At 39.1% G+C, this 24,083-nt stretch overlaps 2 protein-coding genes across 2 annotated transcripts in view; one reads left to right on the top strand and one right to left on the bottom strand.

The window, feature by feature from the left end:
• The window catches only part of cmtm3 (CKLF-like MARVEL transmembrane domain containing 3), a 10,908-nt gene extending 5,068 nt beyond the window's left edge, over positions 1–5,840 (top strand). The window contains exons 2-5 of the mRNA XM_046033137.1: positions 2,151–2,306; positions 2,464–2,559; positions 2,700–2,817; positions 4,463–5,840. Of these exons, the coding sequence (XP_045889093.1) occupies positions 2,151–2,306; positions 2,464–2,559; positions 2,700–2,817; positions 4,463–4,491 (399 nt within the window). The 3' untranslated portion in view covers positions 4,492–5,840. The remainder of the gene's footprint in view (positions 1–2,150; positions 2,307–2,463; positions 2,560–2,699; positions 2,818–4,462) is intronic.
• A 780-nt stretch (positions 5,841–6,620) lies between these two features.
• On the bottom strand, positions 6,621–23,502 carry cmtm4 (CKLF-like MARVEL transmembrane domain containing 4). The gene is made up of 4 exons (XM_046033103.1): positions 22,657–23,502; positions 15,311–15,487; positions 9,769–9,867; positions 6,621–9,293 (listed from the first exon to the last, which is right to left on the bottom strand). Exons 1-4 carry the CDS (start codon positions 22,840–22,842, stop codon positions 9,129–9,131), a joined length of 627 nt encoding a protein of 208 aa, XP_045889059.1. The 5' UTR covers positions 22,843–23,502; the 3' UTR covers positions 6,621–9,128.
• Between the last annotated feature and the right edge of the window lie 581 nt (positions 23,503–24,083).

Here is a 24,083-nt window from a genome sequence, read left to right as displayed (position 1 = left end):
ACCCAAAAATCTATTGATCGACTCCAGACTGTCCAGAACTCAGCTGCCAGGCTTTTAACCAGAACAAAGAAATATGACCACATTACCCCTATTTTAGCTTCATTACACTGGCTCCCAGTATGTTTTAGAATTGACTTTAAAATTCTATTGATTACTTTTAAAGCTCTTCATGGCCTCTTGCCTTGTTATATTTCTGAACTTTTAGTCCCATACACACCAGCACGTACCTTGAGATCCTCGGGCAGAGGTCTGTTGTCTGTTCCAGAGTCTCGACTGAAAACTAAAGGGGACAGAGCGTTCGCTGTCAGGGCCCCGAGGCTCTGGAACAGCCTGCCCGAGGAAATCAGGTCAGCTGAGTCAGTGAACTCTTTTAAGTCCCTTCTTAAAACATACTTTTATAGGAGAGCCTTCCCCGATCTTATTAGACTTTATTTTATCCCTTTTATTTTATTCTATTTTACTAATTTTATATTTATCTTAAACGTGTATTTTAGTCTTTTCAATGTTTTCATGCTTTTATCTTGTATTGTTTTTGTATTATTGTCTCTTGGGTATTATTGTCTTTACACTTGTTAAAACACTTTGTAACTTGTTTTTGAAAAGTGCTCTACAAATAAAGATTATTATTATTATTATTATTATTATTATTATTATTATTATTATTATTATTATTTAAGGGCAATACTATGAAAACAGTGTTCGCTCTTGTCTGATCCCACTTCAAAATACAGTTCGTCTTAATTCAGAGCAGGGGTGGAAGAAGTACACAGAGCCTTTACTTAAGTCAAAGTAGAAATACCATGGTCTAAGAAGTATTCAATTACAAGTAAAAGCCCTGAACTTAAACAGTACAGTACTTGAGGAAATGTACTTAGTTACATTCCATCACTGCAATTAAGATTAATCGATTAGTCAGTGACAGTATTTGCTTCTTTTCTTTAATTTTATTTAATTGTAAACAGAATACTAAACAAAATACTAAACAAGATTTTTGAAGATGTCACATGGGCCCTGGGAAATTGTGATGGGCATTTTTCACAGTTTGTATTGGACAAACAATTATTCGACTAGCAAATAAGCAACAAAAAATTCATTATAAAAATAATTATAAGTTGCAGCCCTAGAGCAGTCTCAAGCTCCAGACATCTAACAAACTGAAAACTAATTTGTTGATCACTGATGTGGTAAACACAAAATGTAGGAACTATACTAGCTTATCCTGTGCTGTTTGAGTTGTTCAAAATGCCAGACTTTCGACACAACCAAACTTGCCCTGGATTTATGGAGAGAAGCTTCTATAGTTTAACTGTAGGTGGTGTGTTATTAGGGGGAATCTTATGGATCCCTGACATTATGCTGCTCAGTAGCAAGCAGCAGTTTTAAAGGAACAGCAGCTGCAGCAGTTTGGGTTCAATCAGGGGGAGTTCCTAACTTCAGGGCAGTGGAGGATGACTGACTGAGACGGAGACAAGATGGCCCTGCCTGTTTTAGATTACAGTGTCTGGACTTGCCTTCATTTGCACTGGTATGGTGTGTCCAGCCCATCGAGAGCGTCAAACACAGGCCAGGCTCATTTACTTGTATCTTAACTAGTTGTGACATTGTTTCACACACACAGAGCACATTTTATGGTTGTCTTTCATTATAACAGCTTTGTGTGTGTGTGGATGTTTGCACAAGTGTGTTTGTGTGTGAGAGAGAACGAGATGGACTCGTGCAACAGTGTACAAGCCCGTCTAAATAAACACACAACAGTATCTCCTTACAGGAAGTGGGCCTGAAGCTGTAGTTCACACAGACTCACAGCTTCTTGGCAGTGTACATACATTATCTTATATATTATATGTATCTTATATTATAGGGATAATATGAAAGAAGATTCAACTTCATTTTATTTATAAGTTGGATTATAAAATCAACATTTGCCTTTAGCACCAAGCAGCTCATTTAGAAATAGGTACACAAATTAAAGACAGGAGAAACCAATATAAGTGCCTTCTGCAGTGTCTCTTAGTTGTCTTCGATCACAAATGGAAACACAGATTTTAGTTTACCCTTTGCTCAAGGCTTTGGTCAAACTTTTCACTGATCTAAACATAAAGTACTAGTTTCACATATCTGTCTCTCTGTATTTCTAATTGTCTCTGTAGGCTCTGTCCTTCGTATCGTTTGTGTGTTTTGCGGCATCCTGGGCAGCAGCCTTTGTGACAGTTCCCCTGCTGGAGTTCCTGGCTGCTCTCTTCTTGTTGTTCGCTTACTCCACCAAATTCAATGAGAGGTTTAAAGGCTTTCTGTGGCCTCTTATGGTGAGAGCAATTTTCAAATAAAATGTAAAACTTTGCAGTGGATATACACACTCTTGTACATGAGTAGAACTGTCTTCCAGTGCTAAAAAGAAAAAAATAGCCATATGAATTTGGTTTTTCCCTCTGAATCATGGTGTTTCTTTCTTTTCTCTCAAAGGATTTCATGAGATGTGTGACTGCCTCCATTATCTTTTTCATTATCTCCATAATTGCAGTGTCCAAATATGGGGATGGTTCCTCTAAGGCTGCTGGGGTAAAGTATCTTTTTGAACTCTCATCTTTACCTACACCACCATAATGTATGTATTACTACAAAGTTTATGCAACACAGCCTTTGTCCAACAACCTCAGTTCCCTTTCACTGTATTGATATTAATGTCCTTCTTTTCACAGGTATTTGGGTTCATTGCCACTATTGTTTTCGCTTTAGATTTTTACCTCATTTTTAATGAGCTGGCCAATTTCCTAAAGCAAGGAGGGGAGTCTAATGACGAGCCATCAAGACAGCAAGGTAATACCCCAAATTACAATCTAATATATGGCTATATAAGAAATAACCCTATGGACATATAGTTTGATCCAATATCTGTTTTTTTCACATATTAAAATCAGAAATGGTTTTGTACATACTGTATCTGGTAATTTTATGTAGGTATTGTATGTATTGCTACTTTGTGGTGTTTAAATATACTGTGCTTTAAAGTGCACATACTGACATATTTGTTTTTGTTAAAATAATATATACATTACTTAATATAAGCATTTATGGTATACATAAATTACAACTGTGTAGCCCAGTTTGTTTTGCAAAATATTTTAAAATTAAATTTAATACATACAAGAAAATGTCATATTTTGGGATATTTGTGTACTTTAACTACATGTTGGTGCAGCAATTAGCACTGCCACCTAACAAGAAATAATTCCACAGTCCAGCTGGATGGATGGAGGTGGAGGCAGCAATTTAAGGATCAATACATTAAAACCTCTTATATAAGCGGGTATGGTATAAAAACATAAATATCTGTATTTGTACACAAGTATGTTGGACATATACAGTATAAAACTTGGCATTTCTGCTAGATGTTGAGATATATGTATAAATACATGCCCATATTGTTAAAATCCTCTGCCGGTTCTGCCAGTCCAAATAACATAAATCATCTAGCAAGATGTAGCCGTGCAGCTGCGTTTCCACCAAAAGTACCCGGGAGTTAGGTGTGTTTGGCCAGGGTTTGAGATATCTGTCTCTGCGACTGAATTAGATTTTTGGTGGGCTGTTAATGTTTTTTGTACTTTGGGTTAACCTAACCTTTAAACTTAAATGTTGACTTCTTTGGGCTGTATTTTTTTGCAAATAAAATTGTTATGGTAAGTTGCGTTGACATGGCAGAGTGCAATTTAGATATGAAACTGGGTTTGTGTTTCAACCCCCTTCTACCCACTATGGTCTACATTTTACTGCCAGCACAAATACAAAAGTTAGAGCATAGACAGACTGCATCAACATTCAAAAAACTAATTTTTATGCATGCTACATGTGCCTCTTTCACTTTGATATTAACTGTTTGTTCACTTTCCACACCTCTAAATTGTCTCTGGTCAAGTTTGATTAGTTATTTTCAGTGTCACAATTGAAATGCTTTCACCTCCTTTACATTGCAGAGGTGGCACAAGTTTCGGGGATGGATATTTTTAGACTTCCTTGACTAAAATAAAAACTATCTGCACTTTTGCAGATGCCGCTATGGGGGAAGTGATATGACTGTGATGTGGGTGAACCAACCTTTTCAACATAATGTTTTTCTGTCAAATTTTGCACTTAGTTAAATAGAACCCATAATTATTATTTGTGATTTATCATGACTCAACCTCAGATTGTTTAATCCACCATGTCCCGTCATAGTTTGAAAGACAAAACTACCCTCAAGTACACCATAATATCTATCCATCCATCCATCCATCCATCGTCCATACCCGCCAAACCCGCTTATGGAGGGTGTGCACCATATTATTTTATTTGTTACTTTCTTGCATGAAAGTCACTACTACTACACTTGCCAATATTGTTTTCACATATGTAACATGTCCACAGAAGGCCCACCCGGAGACACTCTTTCTAATACCAGAGGTGCTTTTTCAATTTTGTTTTCTAGATCATTCTTCAGACTCTGATTCGGACTGAGACCACAGGGAAATCTTCACCAGCAGACATGTTATATTAGACAAAGCAAACCGTTGCAGAAGAAATGGCCATCTGCAAAGATCGGCAAGTGTTTCAATATGTCACATGGATGAAGAAGGAGGAGGATCCAGATCCTCTTCAGTCATCCTCTCTGAATAGAATTCTTTTGTTGAGTAACCACAGGTGAAAATGTATTTCACATTGAAGAGACTTTCATGTCTAAAAACAGTCGAAGGTAAATCACTAATTTACTGGTCATTACAAGTAGTTTATAAAATAATTTTAAAAATGCTATTTTTCATGCCCAAACCCATATCCAGTGTCTTCAATGATTTGGGGAAAATATAAATGTCATTGTTAACCTGATGTTTCAATTATCATAAAGCTGTGAAATAGTTTGATCGCAGTATGCAGAGTCCTTAGAAGCTGTTAGTACAATCTACATGTAGGAGCACATGTCTGAATCTGAATTTATGCCTAATACTGACTTTTTGGCATGAATCTGACGCATATTAAACTACAACACTAAATGAATGTCCTTAGTGAATACATGTTTAGGAGTACTAAGTTGCATTTTAACAAAGATGTTTCAACATTTTTAAATGGAAGCGCTACATAAAAAATGAAAAGACGGGAGGCATATGTTTGTGGGGCATCATCCTCACTTATAAATTCACAGTATTACTATAAAAAACATATGTACAGTATATAGAAGAACAGATTGGTTGCAGGTTGGCTGGATACAACCTCTGTGCAATTGTCATAACTCTACAAGAGTGTATTTTTTTTATTTGAGGATAATGTTTGCTTATCGTATCTTCCTTTAAATTCCACTTTTGGATCAACAGAGTTCCTGTGGTGTGCTATACTGCATGCCAAACTGTTCTGGCTTGATACATTGTTTATATGTGCGAAAATGTTTACCTAGATGTAAGCAACAGAAATGGTGATACATTTTCAAACCTATTCAATTAACCAAAGTTTGACAGACTCTCTACTCTTATGTTTCAGTTTGTGTACTGTACTTGCTTCTTACAACCTGTGTATGTGTGAATAACACTGCATCGAAGCCACTTAATGCTTACTGAATCTTGAAAATCACTGTTTCTTATTTTGGCTGTCCATTCACATTGTTTGTTTTTGCCAATTCTGCATGTATGTTTGATTCTTCAGTTCTTCCATTGCCACTACTGAGAAATTAGACGCACTAGAACGCCACAGTGACTGTTTATGTAGTAAACACTGCACAACGTGAGTGTTACAACAGCACTGTGAATTGAATGGATGTAAATTGCCATCTCTAATTTCCATGTGGAAAGCAGTTTATTAAAATAATAGTTAAGAAAATACTTCCAAAGTTGCAATTACATCCAATAATTATTCACCGTTGTGCCTTTTATGGGAGAGTTTGTTTTTTTGTTCTTTTGTGGTTACATGTGTATTAAGATTTTGTTTGAACGGTGAGTAGAAATATGCAAATGTTGCTCCCCAATCTCAGCCAGCTGAGAGCTATAAATGCAGACATCTACTGGCAAAAGATGCAAGAGAACCGGCCTTGACTGAAGCTGATTAGTGTGTTAATGTTATACGTGTTCAAACCCCGGTTGCCCCGGCCTTTCTGTGGGGAGTTTGCATGTTGTCCGCGTGGGTTCTCTCCGGGTGCTCCAGCTTCCTCCCACCATCCAAAGACATGCAGGTTAGGTTAATTGGTGTCTCCAAATTGTCCTTAGGTGTGAATGTGAGCGTGAGTCTGTCTATGTGTGGCCCTGCGATGGACTGGCGACCTGTCCAGGGTGTACCCCGCCTTTCGCCCAATGTCAGCTGGGATAGGCTCCAGCCCCCCTGTGACCGAAAGAAACATTTAATCCTTCATTTTATGTGAAAACTTCACAGAAGCACCCTCCCCACATCTGGAGATGCATGATTTTCACCAGACAGCAACAAAAGACACTCATACTCCTTTGCCGTGCATACAGTTTAAAAATAATGTTAAATAATGACATTAAGCATTAGGCCTATTGCTGAAATATTGTAGGTGAAATATAACATTTTGGTATTGTTTTTTTTTTTTTACCATTTTGGCTTTTTGTGTAAAAAAAAGTTTGAATAAAAACCTGAGTTTTTTTCAATAATGTCCAAATCACTTTATTTAAATTGTCACTATAAACCAACGTGAAGCCTCTTATGATTGTTTTAAATACATAAATACAGCATACAGCTAAGTACGGCTCCATGCTGTAACAAGACGGACCTCGTTGTAATCATTAACAAAGCACGCAGAATTAAAAGAAAACAGAAAAACATCTCACCCCTAACCTCATCCAAACAGTCAGGCTAATCATGTCCACTGTTTAAAGCACAATCTGGAAACTAGTGGAAAGCATTTCTTCTCTTCCCCAGAAATACAAACAGTTCATAACATGTTGTAGCATAAAGTTGTGGGCTATACAGAGAGATGCAGCTTGATAGTTTGTGAAAAATACATTGGTCATGGTCATTTTATATAATCAAATAACATAATAAAATGTCGCAATGTTTGCTGTACAAATGTTTATGTGAACATTTTTCATCAATCAGAAACAAATCCATCAATGTAAGTGACCAAATAACAAATATGATTGTCTATTCATAAAACTACTTCGGTCACAAAACCAGGAGAAATAGCAGTTGTACATGATACAAGTTACTAAAACCATGAGAAAAGTCTGATTAATGAAGCCTCTTGTGTACTGTGGAAACCTTTTAGGCTGTTTAAGAAGTCATACAGTTTTTAATTTTAAACAACAGTCACATAAAATTCTGGTCCTCCACTTGTACACACACACTACTGTAATTTTCTGGCTGTACAGTCCGCCCACTGACGTCACAATGAGTACATTGTAGATGACGACCAGGAGATGGAGCCATAGAGTCGATTTAGAGCCTGCACACACCCACCCAAGCCTAATATACACAAAGAGCTCTCAAACAACACCAAAAACATACACATGTGTAACTGTAGTGTAGATTCAATGCATTAGAACAATACAAGACACAAGTTGACATTTCTTCCTTCATCCTAAAAAGCAAATATGATGTCATTTTTACCTGTTTGTACAGGTACACTGGCCGAACAGAAAAACATTAAAAGGTATGCCAAGTCTGTTTTGCACTCCATATGTATATATGAGCTTTAAAACAGCTGCAATGTGGAATGATAGAGATTTCATTATACATAAAGTGTAATAATATTCTGTAGATACATATACATTTTGATTCAACCTAAAACAGAGTGCAAGCTGTGACAATAATGTAACATATTTCCATCCCACTGTCCCCACCTTCATGTGACTCTTCATTTTTTAATCAATTGTGTCAGTTAATTCCATTCTCTATGATAGTCCTACGTGTAATAATTAGGAAGGCATAAAGAAATACAGCATTCAGGTCAGGCACCCTGTGATTTCATGTGAAATATGGTTTTTTTTTGTTGCTGTTGCAAGAATCAAAGATTTAAAGGAGTGTGTGAATACCTGAGATACAGTGTATAAGCTAAGGACATTGATCTTGACCAGGTCACCTACTGGTTTGTTTGTTTCAAAATGAATCTCACTGATGTGCCGTCAGCATTTGTATTACCTGAGGCCTTGGATATGTGCAAGACTAACAAGATACCAATTATCTTCCAAACATCGCCTTATATAACCTACTCCTGGTTCACAGTGTTGACCTCACACAGACCTCAAAATTACAAATTTTGGAATTCTAGTGTGAATATTTTTTGGATAGTTTATACACAACCTGGCATAAAGTAGATGGAATGAAGTATTAAATAATTTTCTTTTTGGTCTCATAATTGTGTCAAACCCATTGGATGCATTTGTGTTGCAAAGAAGTACTTTTACTGATTTCAGAATGTTCAACTTTTATTGTACTGTCTGTATTGCAGTTAAGAAAGACCCTGTTACTGTATAATTTCAGGCAGGAAAGATCTTAATATGGGCTAAAGGTCACAAAGGCATTTGTAGAGTTAGTCAAGACAAAGGAGAAACAAAATCTTATGTCAACATGTGTAATCTTTACACTATAATATCTAATGTCAGCCTTGCTCGCAGGTAGAAGCCAAAGGCTGGTGTCAGTATTTAAGAAAGAACAGTAAAGTCATGGTGCTTCTGCTGTACTGCAGGTTACTGTATGTTGCTGGTACAATGCCTTTCTGGATCCACAATCCCATTTATTACCACAGACTTCACAGAAAGCAGCGTGAAACAAGCAGACTGTACAAAAGCTGACCTTCTTTTACTCGACTTCATTCACAGTGAAACACTAAAATTTCTAAAAAGTCAACACCTACGCCAGAACAGAAGAAGGTGCACAGTTGGAGTGAAGTCACCCTTTTTTTGGGGTCTTTGTGGAAGTCATCCTTCACAATGATTTAGAAAGATATGTGGATGAAATGTTTTTCACGGAGAATACCTTAAATTCTGACTCGAGCTCTTCACCTTGGTGTTGTGATGAGAAGTCAAAAGCGTGTGGTTAGCTTGAGATGGCCCATACACTGAAGACTTGAATGAAATACTGTTCTGAAGGCAGAGTCCATCTCAGTCAGCTGCCGGTAGTGTGGCTTTCCCATAGTCTTTCTGATTGTCTGCCAGCACTCATGCAAGCTCAGGTCTTGCCTCCATTTCTCCGCGAGATGCCGTTCGTGCTCGCATGTACTCACTGGTCAGAGCCGCCCCCGGACACCCATTGCCAAGGCGCCACCTCCGTACTGCCAGGAAGGTGTTTATTCCATACACACCTGTCACCAGGAAGCCAAAGACCTGCACACAAGTGGAAACAGGAAGTAGGAAAACAATATATGAATCTGAATGGGAACCAAAGGCTGCACGGTTCCTGAAATGTGCCCAAAATCGTATTTGCACTGACAAATTTATTTTGATGTAGTTACACCAGAAACACATGGAAATCTGTACGGAGTGATAACAGGCTTAAAAGCTTACATGTTTGCTTGCATAAGTAGATATATAAAGAGAAATGAGAAATGAGCTCATCAGATAGTATGTGACCCGGTGATCACCCGTGCTCACCCAGACATATGAGATAAAAGTCTGTTGGCTTCTTTAAGTACTTTTGCTGAGGTCTTCAGTTGCATCATTATATTTATACACAAGTATGAATCCTTTGTGATGTGTCTTCATAGGAAACATGCTAACTGATAAGAGAAGGTTTGTAAAGATGTCTGATATGTTTTGTATATGTATATCTTGGCAAAGGAGGATGGTTCTGAGTACACACCACTGCTGCTATTTCAGCTCCAGTGTTGTGGTTGATGCAGGCCAGCACAAGAGACGACAAGAAGAAGAAGAAGGTGCTGGCAGCAGTGTTAACCAGGTCCTACAGGAAGACACAAAAACATACAAGATAACATTAGATTCTAGATGTGCATCAGTACTATTTTTTTCAGGACTTAGTACCAAGTATTTCATGAGGGGAGCAGCTAATGCAGAGTATTTAAACAAATTTGAATTTGTCATTTATCATGTTGTCATTGGTAAAGCATGAAATTAAACAATGGCTGTACATGAATGAGTGTGTCAATTCTGTTTCTGCATAAACACATGCAGTTAGGGCATCATTTGAAATTGCTCAATACTACAGCCCCAATACCAAAACAATATTTTTTTTAGACACCTTGCTTTGAGGAATATAAACATGTTTTTCAACAAGTCTTTTTGTAATTTAACAAAACAAACTTATTGTAGAAGAACAGCCTAAATTATAACAAAATTCTGATTTAAACCAGGAACTATTTACAGTTTTCAGTACTTAGTGCGATGGACACATTTTCAGCCCCACAAGTAGTATTTATCATTTATAAATCCATAAATTCAATTAAAATATAGAGAAAATATCTATTCATACAGTGGACTTAACATAACACTTTAATTTAATGCACCTGAGGCACTCAAAGCGACAATGCTACAACAGCTGCCTCATGCATTTTAGATTTTAATCATTTTTAACACACCAAAGAAATTTTGCCTCACAGCAGGACATGTTTGTTATGCCAAAGCACATCGTTTAAAGTAATAAAGTAATCATGAAAAAAAAAAAAACTGCAGGGGGACAAAGAGGCCAACAACACATACTTAAAAGCCACCTAGCACCCCATATTAAACACAAGCACAAATATACCCTCTCCACTCACTCCATCCCCCACCTTTTTACACATGAGAAGGAAAATGAAAGGGATACTTCCCTTTGATGTTTTACACTCCTGGTATTCGCAGTACAGACCGTTAGGAAAGGGTTAATAGTGAAGAGCTCAGCATGACTGGAGCACGACCCTCGTGATCAGATGCGTGATAGTGATCATGGCAGACACGGCCTCTCATATGACACAACACTCACACAATGGAGATGTCACAAACACTGAAACAGACACACATGCGCACTATAGATGAAGCAAACAACTCAGCAGGGCATAAATACTATGACAATTTGTAACTGATCCTGCGGTTTAATCAGTAACGCATTAATATGGAACCTTCAAACAAAATCATAACCCCACCCACCATACACACACTACAAACACTGTTTACAATACACACACACACCCCATCTATCTTGCTCGACTGGTTAAACAGGAAATACTGCACATTCACATTCTGGTGTCCTGTCCCCGTGTGCAGAAAAGCTTTTCTCCAGCTTTCAGATCCCACATTCACTCAAGATCCTGTCAGTTAGGTCCCTACGCTTCACTCTTTCACTCCATTCCACGTTTTCACCAGGCCAGCACTCCGCAAGACCTTGAATAACACAAGCACAGACTGGACCAAACCACTGGCTCTCTGGTTTATTATTGGCTCGTAAAATAGTTTTACAATCTTCTCTCTATCTGCTGCGATTCACAGCATTGAACAAAACTGAGGTTTTTTATCCTTAATCCTAGAACTATAAATTTATTTCAAAATGTTGTATTGTTGTATGTAACCCAAGCAGTTACATAATTTGGGATGGCATCCAGTTTAATCCTCGGTCAACCTTGGCCAACTGCATATACATTGTTTGCCCCAAGACTTTCCCAGTGTAAACTATTTGAGAGTGCCTGCAAAACAAGTAAATATACAAGTAAAGTAAAATATAACAATTTAAAAAAGATCTCTATTTTGATAGTAAGGAGCATGACTGTAATCAGAAATCTGTAATTACTTTATTTTGTGTTTGTACACCAGGTTTGTGCACAAAAGGGAGATGCTTTTTGCTGTACGTGCTTCTATGTTTCGATTGTGCTCTCATGATAGAAGCTAGAAATACTAATTGGGCTGCATCTATAACAACCTTAGAGGACGCAGCAGAACACTAATTATGAAATTTAGTCTCTTGACAGTGACGGCGAGTCACACAGGGCCAGAAAGCTTCATGCGAGAATAGCATCTCACCGCCTTTCACATCTATATCTGATTCTCTTTGAAAGACAAATAAAGATAGCAGGCAAGTATATCATGTCTTTTGTCTGCTTGGGTGGCAAACTTCAGCTGTCAAAACCAAGAAAGCTTTTATTGGATTCCACTTTCAGGCAAAGTAAATACAACGAGTAAAGTGGTCTCTGATCTGAACTGATGATAGATTAATGACTATAGCTATTAATAACCACAAACCCCGGCCGTGTGTTTGGATTCAGCAGAGATGTAGTTACTGGCAGAATAACATGGGATCAATCAGAGAAATGTGCATGCATACTACACATATAAACAACATACTTCATGTTCATGGGGTAAATTCTGTTGAAACCCATCAAGAATAATAATCCTTTGCTTGCATTATTATCCATTAGAGTACCCTGTGGTGCTAAACTGATGCTTTAATGCTGGTATGTGTGTGTAGTAGGGATATAAACAAATACATTATTTGAAAATGAACAACAAAAATGCTTTTTGAATAGCATCTGAATTTTTGCAATACTAATTGTTGGCCACACCTCCCTCCCATCATAACTCAGTGAAATCGTAAAACTCGGGCATCACAAACACCATTACAAACATCCATAAATCTGATTAAAAACTTGACTTTTTTCTTCGGTATAAAAAGTAATCCAGCTAATTTTTGTCAGTAACATTTGAACTGGAACTGCTATACTATAAAAATATAAATATTGTGTTTTTTGTATATTTTGTTGGCAGCTAAACTTATTAAGTATTCATGGCAGTAGAAAACAATTTAGATACAATACAGATATTTTTGTGACATAAACAGATACAGACAGCAGCTTTGTGTTATGCCCCAAGGGTGTAAGGCTGTGATGGGTCCAGTCAGCACCCACCAACTGTCTTCCCTCTGAAGTACCCAATTCATTCATATGTTAATTGTGATGAGATACTGTCTGTTCCCTATATAAAACAACCAGAATATATTGGGCACACTGCCTGGGTAGTCAAACAGTTGCTCTCTTTTTAAAAGGAGAATGACAACACTAATATCCCTATAACCTTCCCCTTTAGCCTGTGAATGTTCTTCCTTGTGTGTGGGTCCTCAGGGTTGCCCCATGTCTGTCCCAGAACCCCCGCTGAATGGCCAGCAGTTATTTGGCTGTGCAAATTAGGAAAACAATGGCCTGTATGGTTTGATTGTATCTGTCTCTCTAGCCGGTTGTGCAAAACAAGCGTATTCACGCAAACTAAAACCTGAAGTTAAACATAGTAACTAAAAGTCACCAAGCGGCTTTACAGCAAGGTCCCAGGACTCTGTCCCAGGACAGCATTCATTTCAGTGTTGAAGGAGAGGAAGTGGGTGTCAGGGCCTGAGTTTCCCTCTCTGTACTGCCAAAGTCATCATAAAGGGTGAATTAGAGAAGATGGGATCACATAGCACATAATTGTATGATCAAAACCCTCCTTCTGAGAGTCTCAACTGCATTATAAAACAACTCACTCCACAAAGAAGGAATAGTAGCGCCAGTCTACGGATTAGAGCCTGGAAACAGAGGATGGCAGCAGAAGGGTTAACAGTTGGTTAACACTCTGAAATGGCTTACTCATGGTGAAATTCCCAAGGGCTCAGTGTGACTGGAGCAGCTTCTAACTCGATAGACATAAACAGCGTGGGGTGCAGCTTACAACTGTGTGGAGTGGAACCTGGCATCATGGGCTTGTTAGCTACTAGTCAGGGCAGAGACTGTGAAATCTGGAAAGCAACAACTACTGTATGTCTTTCTTTCCTAGAGTTTACCAACCAAAAGTGAACAAAAGAGGGTTTTAGTGGCATAAACACAGAATGTGTTGTTCTCCAAATATATATTCTTTTTTTCCCTTTTTTTAAAAATATGAAAGTCTCAATATCTTTGTGCATAACAGTATGTTTCCAGCAATGCCAATGAGCCAAACCACAGGCCACAACAGTCTTTGAAGAACAACCTCCTCTGTGGGTCTAACTCACAACTGAACTTACTCCAACACACGTCTGTGCACACAAACACACACACATAAACAATACATGTTAATTACATATTTTAAGACTATGAAGTGGAAAAATAAACCACAAGTCAGTGCTGACATGACAAAAGTCAATGAGCCACGGGGGTGAAAAGGAACAGAACATCTCAGAAAAAGATAGAACAGGAGGATTTTACATTATATGAACAGCCTTTCCAAGACTGTAAAAAGCTTTCATTTGGTTTCGCCAGAAGTAGAAGCCAAAGGCACACCCTCTCTTCATGTTTGAGGTGGAATATTGTACTAAGGATACCATAAAGCAATCTGATAGCTATGGTTGGATTTGGACATCTGGCTTAACATCCACTGCTTTACTATGATATGTACGCTGTGTGGCCTCTGGGAATACATTTTGAGATGTTTTTTTCCACTCACCTCTGTAAAGGATACTTGGCTGCAGCTCAGAACACGCCAATGTGTGTTTGTAGGCAAATACAGCCAGTATCTGATGGAGAACACCCACCAACTCATTTGCTTACAGCTGACAATGCACATCCTGGTGGTAACACAGAAACCGTATGCCCTCCCAACCAGTTCCATACTCACTAAAGTTTCACAGTTTCACTTGTGTAATGAGCTTCTGCTGAGCTTTACCCTGATAATAAATACAAGACTATACAGTCAGTGAGTACAAGCTGTACTCATAGGCTAAGTGTTGCTTTGAGTTAAATGCTAACATCAGCTTGGGAACATGCTCACAATGCCAAACCCTAACATGCTGATGTTTAGCAGGTATAACATTCACATCATAGTTCAGCATGTAAGCATGCTAACATTTGCTTTATTAGCGCTAAACACACAGTAGTGCTGAGGTCGATGGGAATGTCAAGGTAAATCATTTTTGTTTTGCTGCTAGTGTTGCTAAATTTTGTAAAAGTATTTATCAGTTACTTAAGAAAATTCCGCTATAAAATGAAGCATGCTGCTAGATTTACATGTGAGCCAAGGAAACTAATCTGTTAGTTCAGCTCTTTGACAAAAAATGAAATAAAGCCTGCAACCAAATGCTTCCACACAGCCTACTTGAAAATGTATGGCATTTTGGCAAATTCAGTGTAGCCGTAGTCCATCTTGTAGTTGTGTTAGGTGCAGTATACAGACACAAGTCTAGGATTCAAGCTAACACTTTGTAACCTTGCAATCTCTAGTAATTAAACCTTCAATCAGCTGTGTTAGCTAGTCTCGTGTGTCAGACTTGAACATTTCCCGAGTGACTGTGTGCCAACCGGCGGCCATTTTGTCTCAAACTTTTGTCACATCCCTTGTCAAGAACCTTTTGTTCTAAACTGAGCCAAGTATATGACGCATCATGACAGTAATGACACATTATGTCTCCCTGTACCTACCGTGAGGCTCCAGTTGACGTGGGGCACCTTGGTGTGCAGGTTGAGGATGAAGATCAGGAGGAGGACTCCTGTCACCACGAAGGCACTGCAGCTAACAAACTCAAAGAAGTAGACCCCTCCACAGGGTGAGCACATCATGATAGTCTCTATGCAGATGAATCCAATAAGGGATAGGACCTAAAGTGAGAGTCCCAGAGAGAGAGACAGGAGAAGAAAACAGTATAGTATAGTGTGTATTTTAAATATCTTACCCTCTAAATAACAATATCAATAAAACCGTTTACAATTACACCACACGTTTGATTTGTGTGACTAGATGAATCTCAAAGTCATCCTAAAGTTCCAGCAAGTATACAACAAATTATCTCATTTTTAGTGTCAGTGTCAGTAACATAAGTACAAAATAAATGTTTACTGGTTATAGGCTACTGCTCATATGCATGAAGGTTACTGTAGGTCAAGCCATTTCTGTAACTTTATGTGAGTGTTTGTTAGAGCTGAAATTCCAAGCTTTCCAGATGATGAAGTGATTGTCCTATGAATAGACCAGAGGCCATGGGTCCATCTCATGAGTCCCGCTCCTGGCAGTCTGTAAAGATGCCTCCCTCCAGCCAACATCCATCAACAAACCACAGTACGGGAAGAATTCTGCTATTTAGGTGTTCTTCTGCCATCTAGCCCCCGACAAAACCACACACAAATTACCAATTGGCTCAGAGTGGTCCAAGCACCAGAGACATAACAGAACCAAGAGAAGACCACTGCAACATATTACCGACCTGGAGCAGCCGATTTCAAACCAGTTTAGTCCAGATCTGCTTGGTCTACCAGAACAGGACAGTTTGAATGTTTTGTATTAAATGTTGATATACTATAATACATTGTGTAATGATGGGTTTGAGTTGAAGGATGATTGGAGGTTAAACTGCAAGAAAATTGCAACATTTTGAGCTTTTCCAAAAGGCACAACCACTTATGGCCATATTTACTGGGCTTTTTAGTCTTTGCATCGTATTCATTGTGTATTTGTGCCTGAAAGAGCAGATTGATTGTCACCTAAGGCATGCCTTGTGTCTTATCTGTGTATCTCTATTTCAATAAATTGTTCAGCCCTAATCACAATAGTGTTTGATTACATTGGATTTACAAATGTTCATGCAAAAAGTAAGGGCCAGTTTTGCATGAGCAGATAACATTTTACATAGATGAAGGTTCCCCCCCCCCCCTCCATCATATGAAAAAGGTACCTGCCATGAAATCCTTGTTAGTGAATTTCATGCAAAGTAAATTAAAGTTAAAGTGTCATGGTTGATTTGGAAACCATATGGTTTGTAGTCACAGCCCGAAGAGCAAAGATTAAGAGGATGAGCATGAAAGAGGATGAAATATTTTGTTGACACATGCTTTCTCTCACGACAGGGAGAATATAAAGACATTAGAACGGAAAATAAAGACATTAGATATTTGCTACACTTTCTCTTAAACTCACCAATTCAGTCAGAACAAAGAGTAACTAAGAGTGCAGTAAAACATAACGTGAAGTTTCTAAAAAGTTGTAGGTGTCACTCATTTCTTCCATGAAGAGATGACTGAGGTGCTGCTTCATTAGCATCTTTTTCTCCATCAGCGAGACACTGAATGTCTCACTGCTCCAGGTTGCTTGGATCACTTGATATCAAGCAACCTAGTAAGAGTTAGGGTTACCATTTTATGGTTAGGGTTAGGGTAAGGGTCCAGGGAACACATTATGTCAATGAGGGTCCTCACAACTGTAGAAGTACAAAGATGTGTGTGTTTAATGAAGATGTAAGAAAGACAATGATTTGCTAAATCTGTGCCTAGTATATACAGACTGCTCATAAATCACGAAGTCTGTTTTTGGTATGCCTATTTGGGAAATGGGTTATTTTTGTAATGACTTTTTTTGCAAGTATCTAAACTTCACCAACTGTACAACAAAGCCTTTTCTGGAGATAAGATATTTATTTACCTTTCTTTTGCATAAAAATCTACTAAGATTCTCAGAAATGGCTGCATCTAAAACTCAGAATCCCGTTTATTAAGAAGCTAATCTGACTCCAAAGTGTCCATGTAAAAATGCTTCAAAGTTAAAAGACGTTTCAAAATCCTAACAATGGGATTGTTTGTGAAACCCAATGCAGATTTTCATCCGATGTGAATCCAACTTCAATCCACCACCACTAGCTGTATCTCATTGCTCGACAATGCTGAACAAATGCATTTGAGAAAAAAAACTGTCTCATTAGCAAAAGAGCCATCCTCCTCTCTCCTAGCTCTCAGTAGCTCAATCACCAACCTAGTTTATCCAGTTGAATGAGCAGAGTGCACGGATTCTGACCAGTGTTGTTCTTTGATGCCCGGCACTGTCAGTGGAGAACTCTCCTGTTTGTGACATTGCAATTTTCCTCTTTGGGTGATCACCTCACAGGAAACACTTAAAGAGGGGGTATTGTGCTCATTTTCAGTTTCGGGTTTCAGGTTAGGGGTTGTACCAGAACAGGTTTAGATGGTTTAATTTTCAAAAAACACCATATTTTTTGTCATACTGCACATTGCTGCAGTTCCTCTTTTCACCCTGTGCTGAAGGCTTCGTTTTAGCGAGTGATAAATCTTGTCTCTATATGATCTTTGTTGGGAGTTGCACATGTACAGTTCCTAGTTAAGGACTACTAGCCAATCAGAAGCAGAGAAGGGCGGGTCAGTGAGAAGTCAGTAAACACAGCTTCGGTTCAGCTGTGTGTTCATGACCAGCTAGGCAACATAGACTGGAGAGAGAGTTTGGTGAGTGGTGAGTTATTAATCTGTAACAAATGTATCTTTCATCCATAAAGTTTTAACTGAGCTCTGTCTCTACATCGCAGTAACAACTTTATGTCCATTGAGTGCCTGGAGGGTAGCCAGTGTTTGGAAGGGAGAGGACGTGTCGATTTTGAGGGCGTGTCAGGCTAGCCGCTTGGCGAGCGTTATATGAGGCGCATTTAGCTTCCATGAAAGGGAAACGGCTGGACTACAATCAAGTTGTTTTCAGGCAGTTCACAGAGCAGTTTTCTGTGGGAGATAGGAACTCCCTTTGGGGTGGACTTTGGGCTTTTTCACTTTGCAAACCTATTACATGCACAAAAAAGGTATATAACTCCACAAGGTCCACATACAGTAATGCATGAACACATGTCCAGCAGGAAAACAGGAGAAAGCAAATCCACTGGGCCGACCAACATTAAGACAAAGGTTTCGTTTTGCACAGCTGTTGAAGCCTCATTAGAGCGTGTCATCGGATAGCAGTTCATCTGTGACTGTAACACAACCAAAAAGGTTACACCCAAACATGAGTGGAGTGCTGCTTGGGCTGAGGGATGATGTCATGTCTCTTGAAGAAAGTATATTGCTCTCCCCACGTCCCTGTGTAGCAGGTGTCAGGCAGCCACAGGAGAGGAGACAGGGGTTGACAAAGCGCCATACAGGATAATCTTTTAAGTAATGATTTTATGTCAACCTTCACCCCTATGCAACCTGCTCACTGTGATTGCATAAGTGCATGATCATGCACATCAGCTCCCTTCTCCCTCCTGCATGCACACGCATTCTTATCTTTGGGATTAAGCACATTATTAGTTGCCTTTAAAGGCCTCTTGGACTCAGATCTCCTTCTTATACGCCATCTGTTGTGGACAGAAAATGAATGGAGGAGAAAAGCGGCCTCGCTCCAGAGACCATGCAACATTATATGCTGCACTCTCTATGCTATGGGACCTCATAAATAATTACACACAAATAATTACCCAAAAATGTTGAACATGCTTATCCATGTGATGAGAAGTGTAGCCTGAATGACGGTCCCCACATGCATGCGCAACGTTCTTGTTGTCTTTATGTCTCCCTGCAAGCTCAGAATAAATAATGTTTCAACCAGAAGAGAATGGAGCATATGGCGTCTCTCTCTGAGCAGGAAGTGCTCGCTCACATTTGGGAGCATCTGGTAACTTCATTACACGACATCCACAGACGGGAAAAAATATTGTACCATAATATTTAATTACCATACTACTACTTTATTAGAATAGTAGTTAAAAGAAAAACATGGGTCCACACACCATCATGAGTGAACTGTAATTCATCATGAAGGTATATGGCTTGTTGGGAAACAAAGAGTATGATTTGTGTCCTCTCGGGCCAAGTGAGTATCAAATTCCAGTCATGGTAGAGGGTTGGACTTTGTTGACCCAATCACAGCAAAGAGACAAACCTGATGTCAGGATGCACACCTCGGTCAGGTTACATCCCACAGGGGGTTGTTTCCGATCAGTACAGGGTCAGCAGCAGCCTGCGTATCCATCCATCCAAGGTATGACAAGTTGACTGGCTCACTAAAAGCCTGTGCAAATGCATTTTAGTGCTGCAGTGTGAAACAACTACACAGTTCTATTAGCACTTAGCATCCTGATCTGCACAGAGGGTAACAGAATATTTCAGTAAACATGGGTCAGTGCAAAGGTCAGAGTGGTTTTTAACTACTACCTTAGTGCAAACAAGGCATGGGTGTGGATGTAATATAATAAACATTACCTTGGCAAACACATAAGGAAGTATGAACAATGCCAAAGGGCCCAATAACGTTTGAGTGATGATTGGCAAAACTGACATCACAAAACCAGTATTTTATACAGCAGAACTCCTTACTACTCCATGTGTCCAAAAAGGTATGTGGATCTTTAAAGAAGCCTGTGGTACAATACAAAAAGTACTGTTCCTTACCAGTCCATTCTGCACTGATGTTAATCATTACTCCATGCAACTGATTTCTGCACAAAGATGATCTATTAACATATGAACACTGCCCTTTCGGCCTCAGAACAACTTTCCGTAAACACAGTTATATAAATAAAAGGCACAATACCTCCTTGGCATATGAGCGCAACTTTAGTTACTTTGCTTTGTCATTTGTTCTAGTAGAGCATCACACAGCCTCAACTGGCACAGAGTTAAACTATAAGAGGAAAGAGCAGTAAAATGCAAGCCAGTGATGCTATTAATGTTTGGAAACAATCCTTATAGGCCTCCTCTAAGATACTGAATGTAAACTTGGATGACTTTCAATAGTCCTGTCCTTGCCAGTGAAGGAGGAATGACAAGCTCAAACTGGAAAGCCAGTACCAGTGCACTGAACCATTTACATAAATATAAAGCGTAAACAGAAGATTAGTAAAAGTAACTAAGAAAGCTTTACCATAGATGCTATATTTTACAGCATATATCTGACAAATGTTTAGGGATTTCCACTCAGAGATGAGTTTGCACTTCTTTTCTACCTGTTGCAATATTTGCATGTCATTTCTATCTTTCTGTGTAACAATCTGGTTGTTTTTTTGCAGTATTTGTATTTGTGCCTTTGCAATATTGAGTGCAGGTTTTATTTTCAATTTTTTGCACATGGCAAATGTTCTCAAACCAAAACTCACTTGTGAAGCTGATTATTGAACCTAAATACTTCTTTGGTGGTGACCGAAATGCTCTAGGTGATGAACACTGACAAAAACTTGGATTACATGTCCCTTCAGATTATAATCATGTTTGTACCTTGATTAAATCATACGGTTTTGTTAATTAATTTTTATTTGATTTTTTTGAACAGCTAACACTTAATATTTAAAAACTTTGTCTTATTTTGTTCAATTAAAAAGGTTTCGTTGTTTCCTAATGCAAGCTATCAAAAGTATTCTATCACTACTGAAATTCAGGTATTACAATACCTCTTCCTTTTGTAAGACTCAGCCACCAAGCAGGTACACCTGCACATGTATTAAAAGTCACATTCGAACCATGAAGCCAGGGACCAGCATGATTGAATATAAAGATTATTATATTTATTGGATTACATTTCTTTGGTCTCTGCAGCTAAAGGAATGTTGAAGAAATTGTTTTCGTGCTGCCATGGAGCAGCCAAGTCAATGACAATATTCTATCATTTGCTGTGAAACAGATGAAGACTACGAATATGACTCTTCTTCTTCGTTACTGCCTACTCCAAACATCTCCCACGCTGATGACAGATGGCTTCCTATCCTAACTTCCCACACATACATAGGTAAACATCACAGGTGTGTGCAATAGCTTAGGCTGACTGTGCTCTTCTGCAAGACTCAGCCACCCACAAGTTGAAATAGTTTTCAAACACTAATTTTTCTAGAGTTAAACAAAAGTTTAAAAAGAGAAGCTGGAGCTATGCATAATTGTCGTCCCACAGTTTGACTTTTAGTTATCTTGTGTTATGCACAAACATTTTTACAGGTAATTGCTAGTTTCCTCAACTCCATGGTTTGTTCTGTTGCAGACACACTACTCCATGCGTATGAGTGGGCAGGCCTGTGTCTGAGTTTTTGGCACCAGAAGAAGAGAAATCGCTCTGGCCTGATAGATATTTCCTCCTCTGGTTAATTGTCAGAGCTGTGGGAGCCCTCGTTTTGCTTTGTTGTTGCCTGTGTCTCAGTTCAGGCATCTGGTTTAGGTGTGATTTAAGTGAAAATGTGTTTTTCCAGGGACCACTAGATCCTGACAAAGAAATAATGAAAGTAATTTTATAATATTTTTTCTAAGGGCAATTAGGGACCTAATTAAATACACAGGTATCACCAGGTGCATTGTTGAGTAGACCCACAGTTGCTAAACACATTTAGGATCTTTTAGAACAGCTGCAGCAGAAAGCAGTCACACACTGGAAATTTCATTTTTTGGTCATTTTCTACCTTTTTGCAAACATGAAAACCAACAGTTATCATGTAAGAAATGCTAGCTTATCACAAAAAAAATAACATCCCTATAAAGGCACTGTTGGGGATAATATCAACATTTACCATTGGAGTATAATGTACCATGTAGTCGGTGCCAGTGTGTATCCTTCAAAATAGTCACATATTTGGAAAGGTCTGCAAAAGATGGCTGAATTGAGAATTCTAAACCTTAGCAACCATACCCCCACCTTCACATTCAATGGGGTAGGCATACTGTTAGTATGAAACCTGACTGACCACTATTAGGGGCAGGGTAAACCAGGATCTGACCGCATCTATTTGAATTAACATTCTGATTTGGGGTTTTCAGCTTCAGGACTGGAAGTAATGCGCAGGGTATTAATTCTCAGAAGACATCATAGTTTCAAAATGTTAAGTTAAAGCTTTTAATAAGAATATAGCCAACTATTTAGTCCATATGTTAGTGGCTGCTTAGTGGATGTTACCTACCAGTGGTGAGTCATAGTTTGTTCTACTCACTTTAATGCGGCTGTACATCTCTGAACACTGCAGTAATGTAACAGTAATGATCAAACTTACCACTTCAACCATCTTTAAAATTCCAAAGTATGACTTGAGGTACTCCACGTCGCACCTTATCCCCCCCAAAACGTTCCTCGCATGGACTGGCTCGGTGGTGGGCTGATATGGACTGCTGGCCCCGGAGATCATGGAAGTGTTGGAGGCCTCGCCGTCAAAGCCGTCTGGCTCCTCGGTGGTCCTCATGATGATATCGGGAGACGCTGGACTCTTGGCGAGAATTGTTACGACATATGTTTATACGCCTGGATCCACCGCACGGCGCAGGCTATGTTTCAATATAGCACACTTTGTTCCATACAGGCTTCAAGTGGATGCAGAAAACAAACCACAGTCCACTTTTCTTATCCACCCCACGGGGAAACAGCCGCGGAAGAAGGCGCTTTTTAACATAACGCGCAGGGAAATCAGGCTGCCGTCCCTTTAATGTAACCCTGCGGTGTTTTCCTCCTGGTTAACACTGTTGCGTCTCTCTAAATTAGCCGCACTTCTAACTATGTTAAGCGGGTCACTTGCTCGAATCCCACCGTGACCTTACCATGGACGAGCCTGGTTAGTTCAACAGCACCGAAAAAAATGCCTACCGGGCTGTGTGACTCGTTTCTGCGACCGAAAAACATCCACCCATAATGGACCAGAAGAGCCGAGAGACAAGCTTTCTTATTCCTATTGTAAACTTGGGCTTTTCTCTGCAGCAGCCTACAGTGAGGCAGCCTGTCCGCCGCTCTTCACGCTATGGATGCAAGGCCAGCTTGTCTCCGCCCCTCTAAAAACTGCACATTCTTGTGCAAGCTCTGCGCCCGTTTTTAAGTATTCCCAAACAGCCTGCAAAACGAATCCACCCGGAACCACGCCGACAAGACCGGGCTGTGCTGCACATTTGCTGGCTCTTCTTTGTCCTCGTCGTAATGCCGATGCTGCAGCCTACAAGTTACATCCAACCAGGCCTAGCCAGGTTTAAATTATTTCTTTATTCTCCAGAGGATTACCGTGTGGCTGCTATAGTCCTGTTTATGGACTTTTAATGCTGTCCTGTATCTTTCAGGGGGGGGATATATCTTTATAATGGTCTCAGTAGTTTTGCTGTATTATCTGTAAAAACCCATTATCACTTTAAAACAACAAATCCTTATGTCAAAGTATTAGAAAAAATAAATATAACTGCTTTGCTATAGCTTAGAGTAGGCTAAAGGGCAGGCCAAGTCTTTTAATCTTAAAACGGTGCATTGTAGATACCAAGCAATAGTCTAAGGCGTTAATCATGTTGGTATGGTGGTTTACAGCTATATTTCTCCAAATTGATTTATGCATGTGAGACAGCAAAACATACTGCATTTGTTATCAGATGTCATGCCAATCATGTGAAGTAAACTTTTACAATGCAGGGACTGGCCTAATTTTCTTTAAATTAAAGAAACTGTGCTTCC

Source organism: Micropterus dolomieu, linkage group LG20 (assembly GCF_021292245.1).
Source record: "Micropterus dolomieu isolate WLL.071019.BEF.003 ecotype Adirondacks linkage group LG20, ASM2129224v1, whole genome shotgun sequence".
Classification (NCBI taxonomy): domain Eukaryota; kingdom Metazoa; phylum Chordata; class Actinopteri; order Centrarchiformes; family Centrarchidae; genus Micropterus; species Micropterus dolomieu.
Note: the sequence above shows the minus strand (reverse complement) of the source record. Positions and strands in the feature narration are given on the sequence as shown.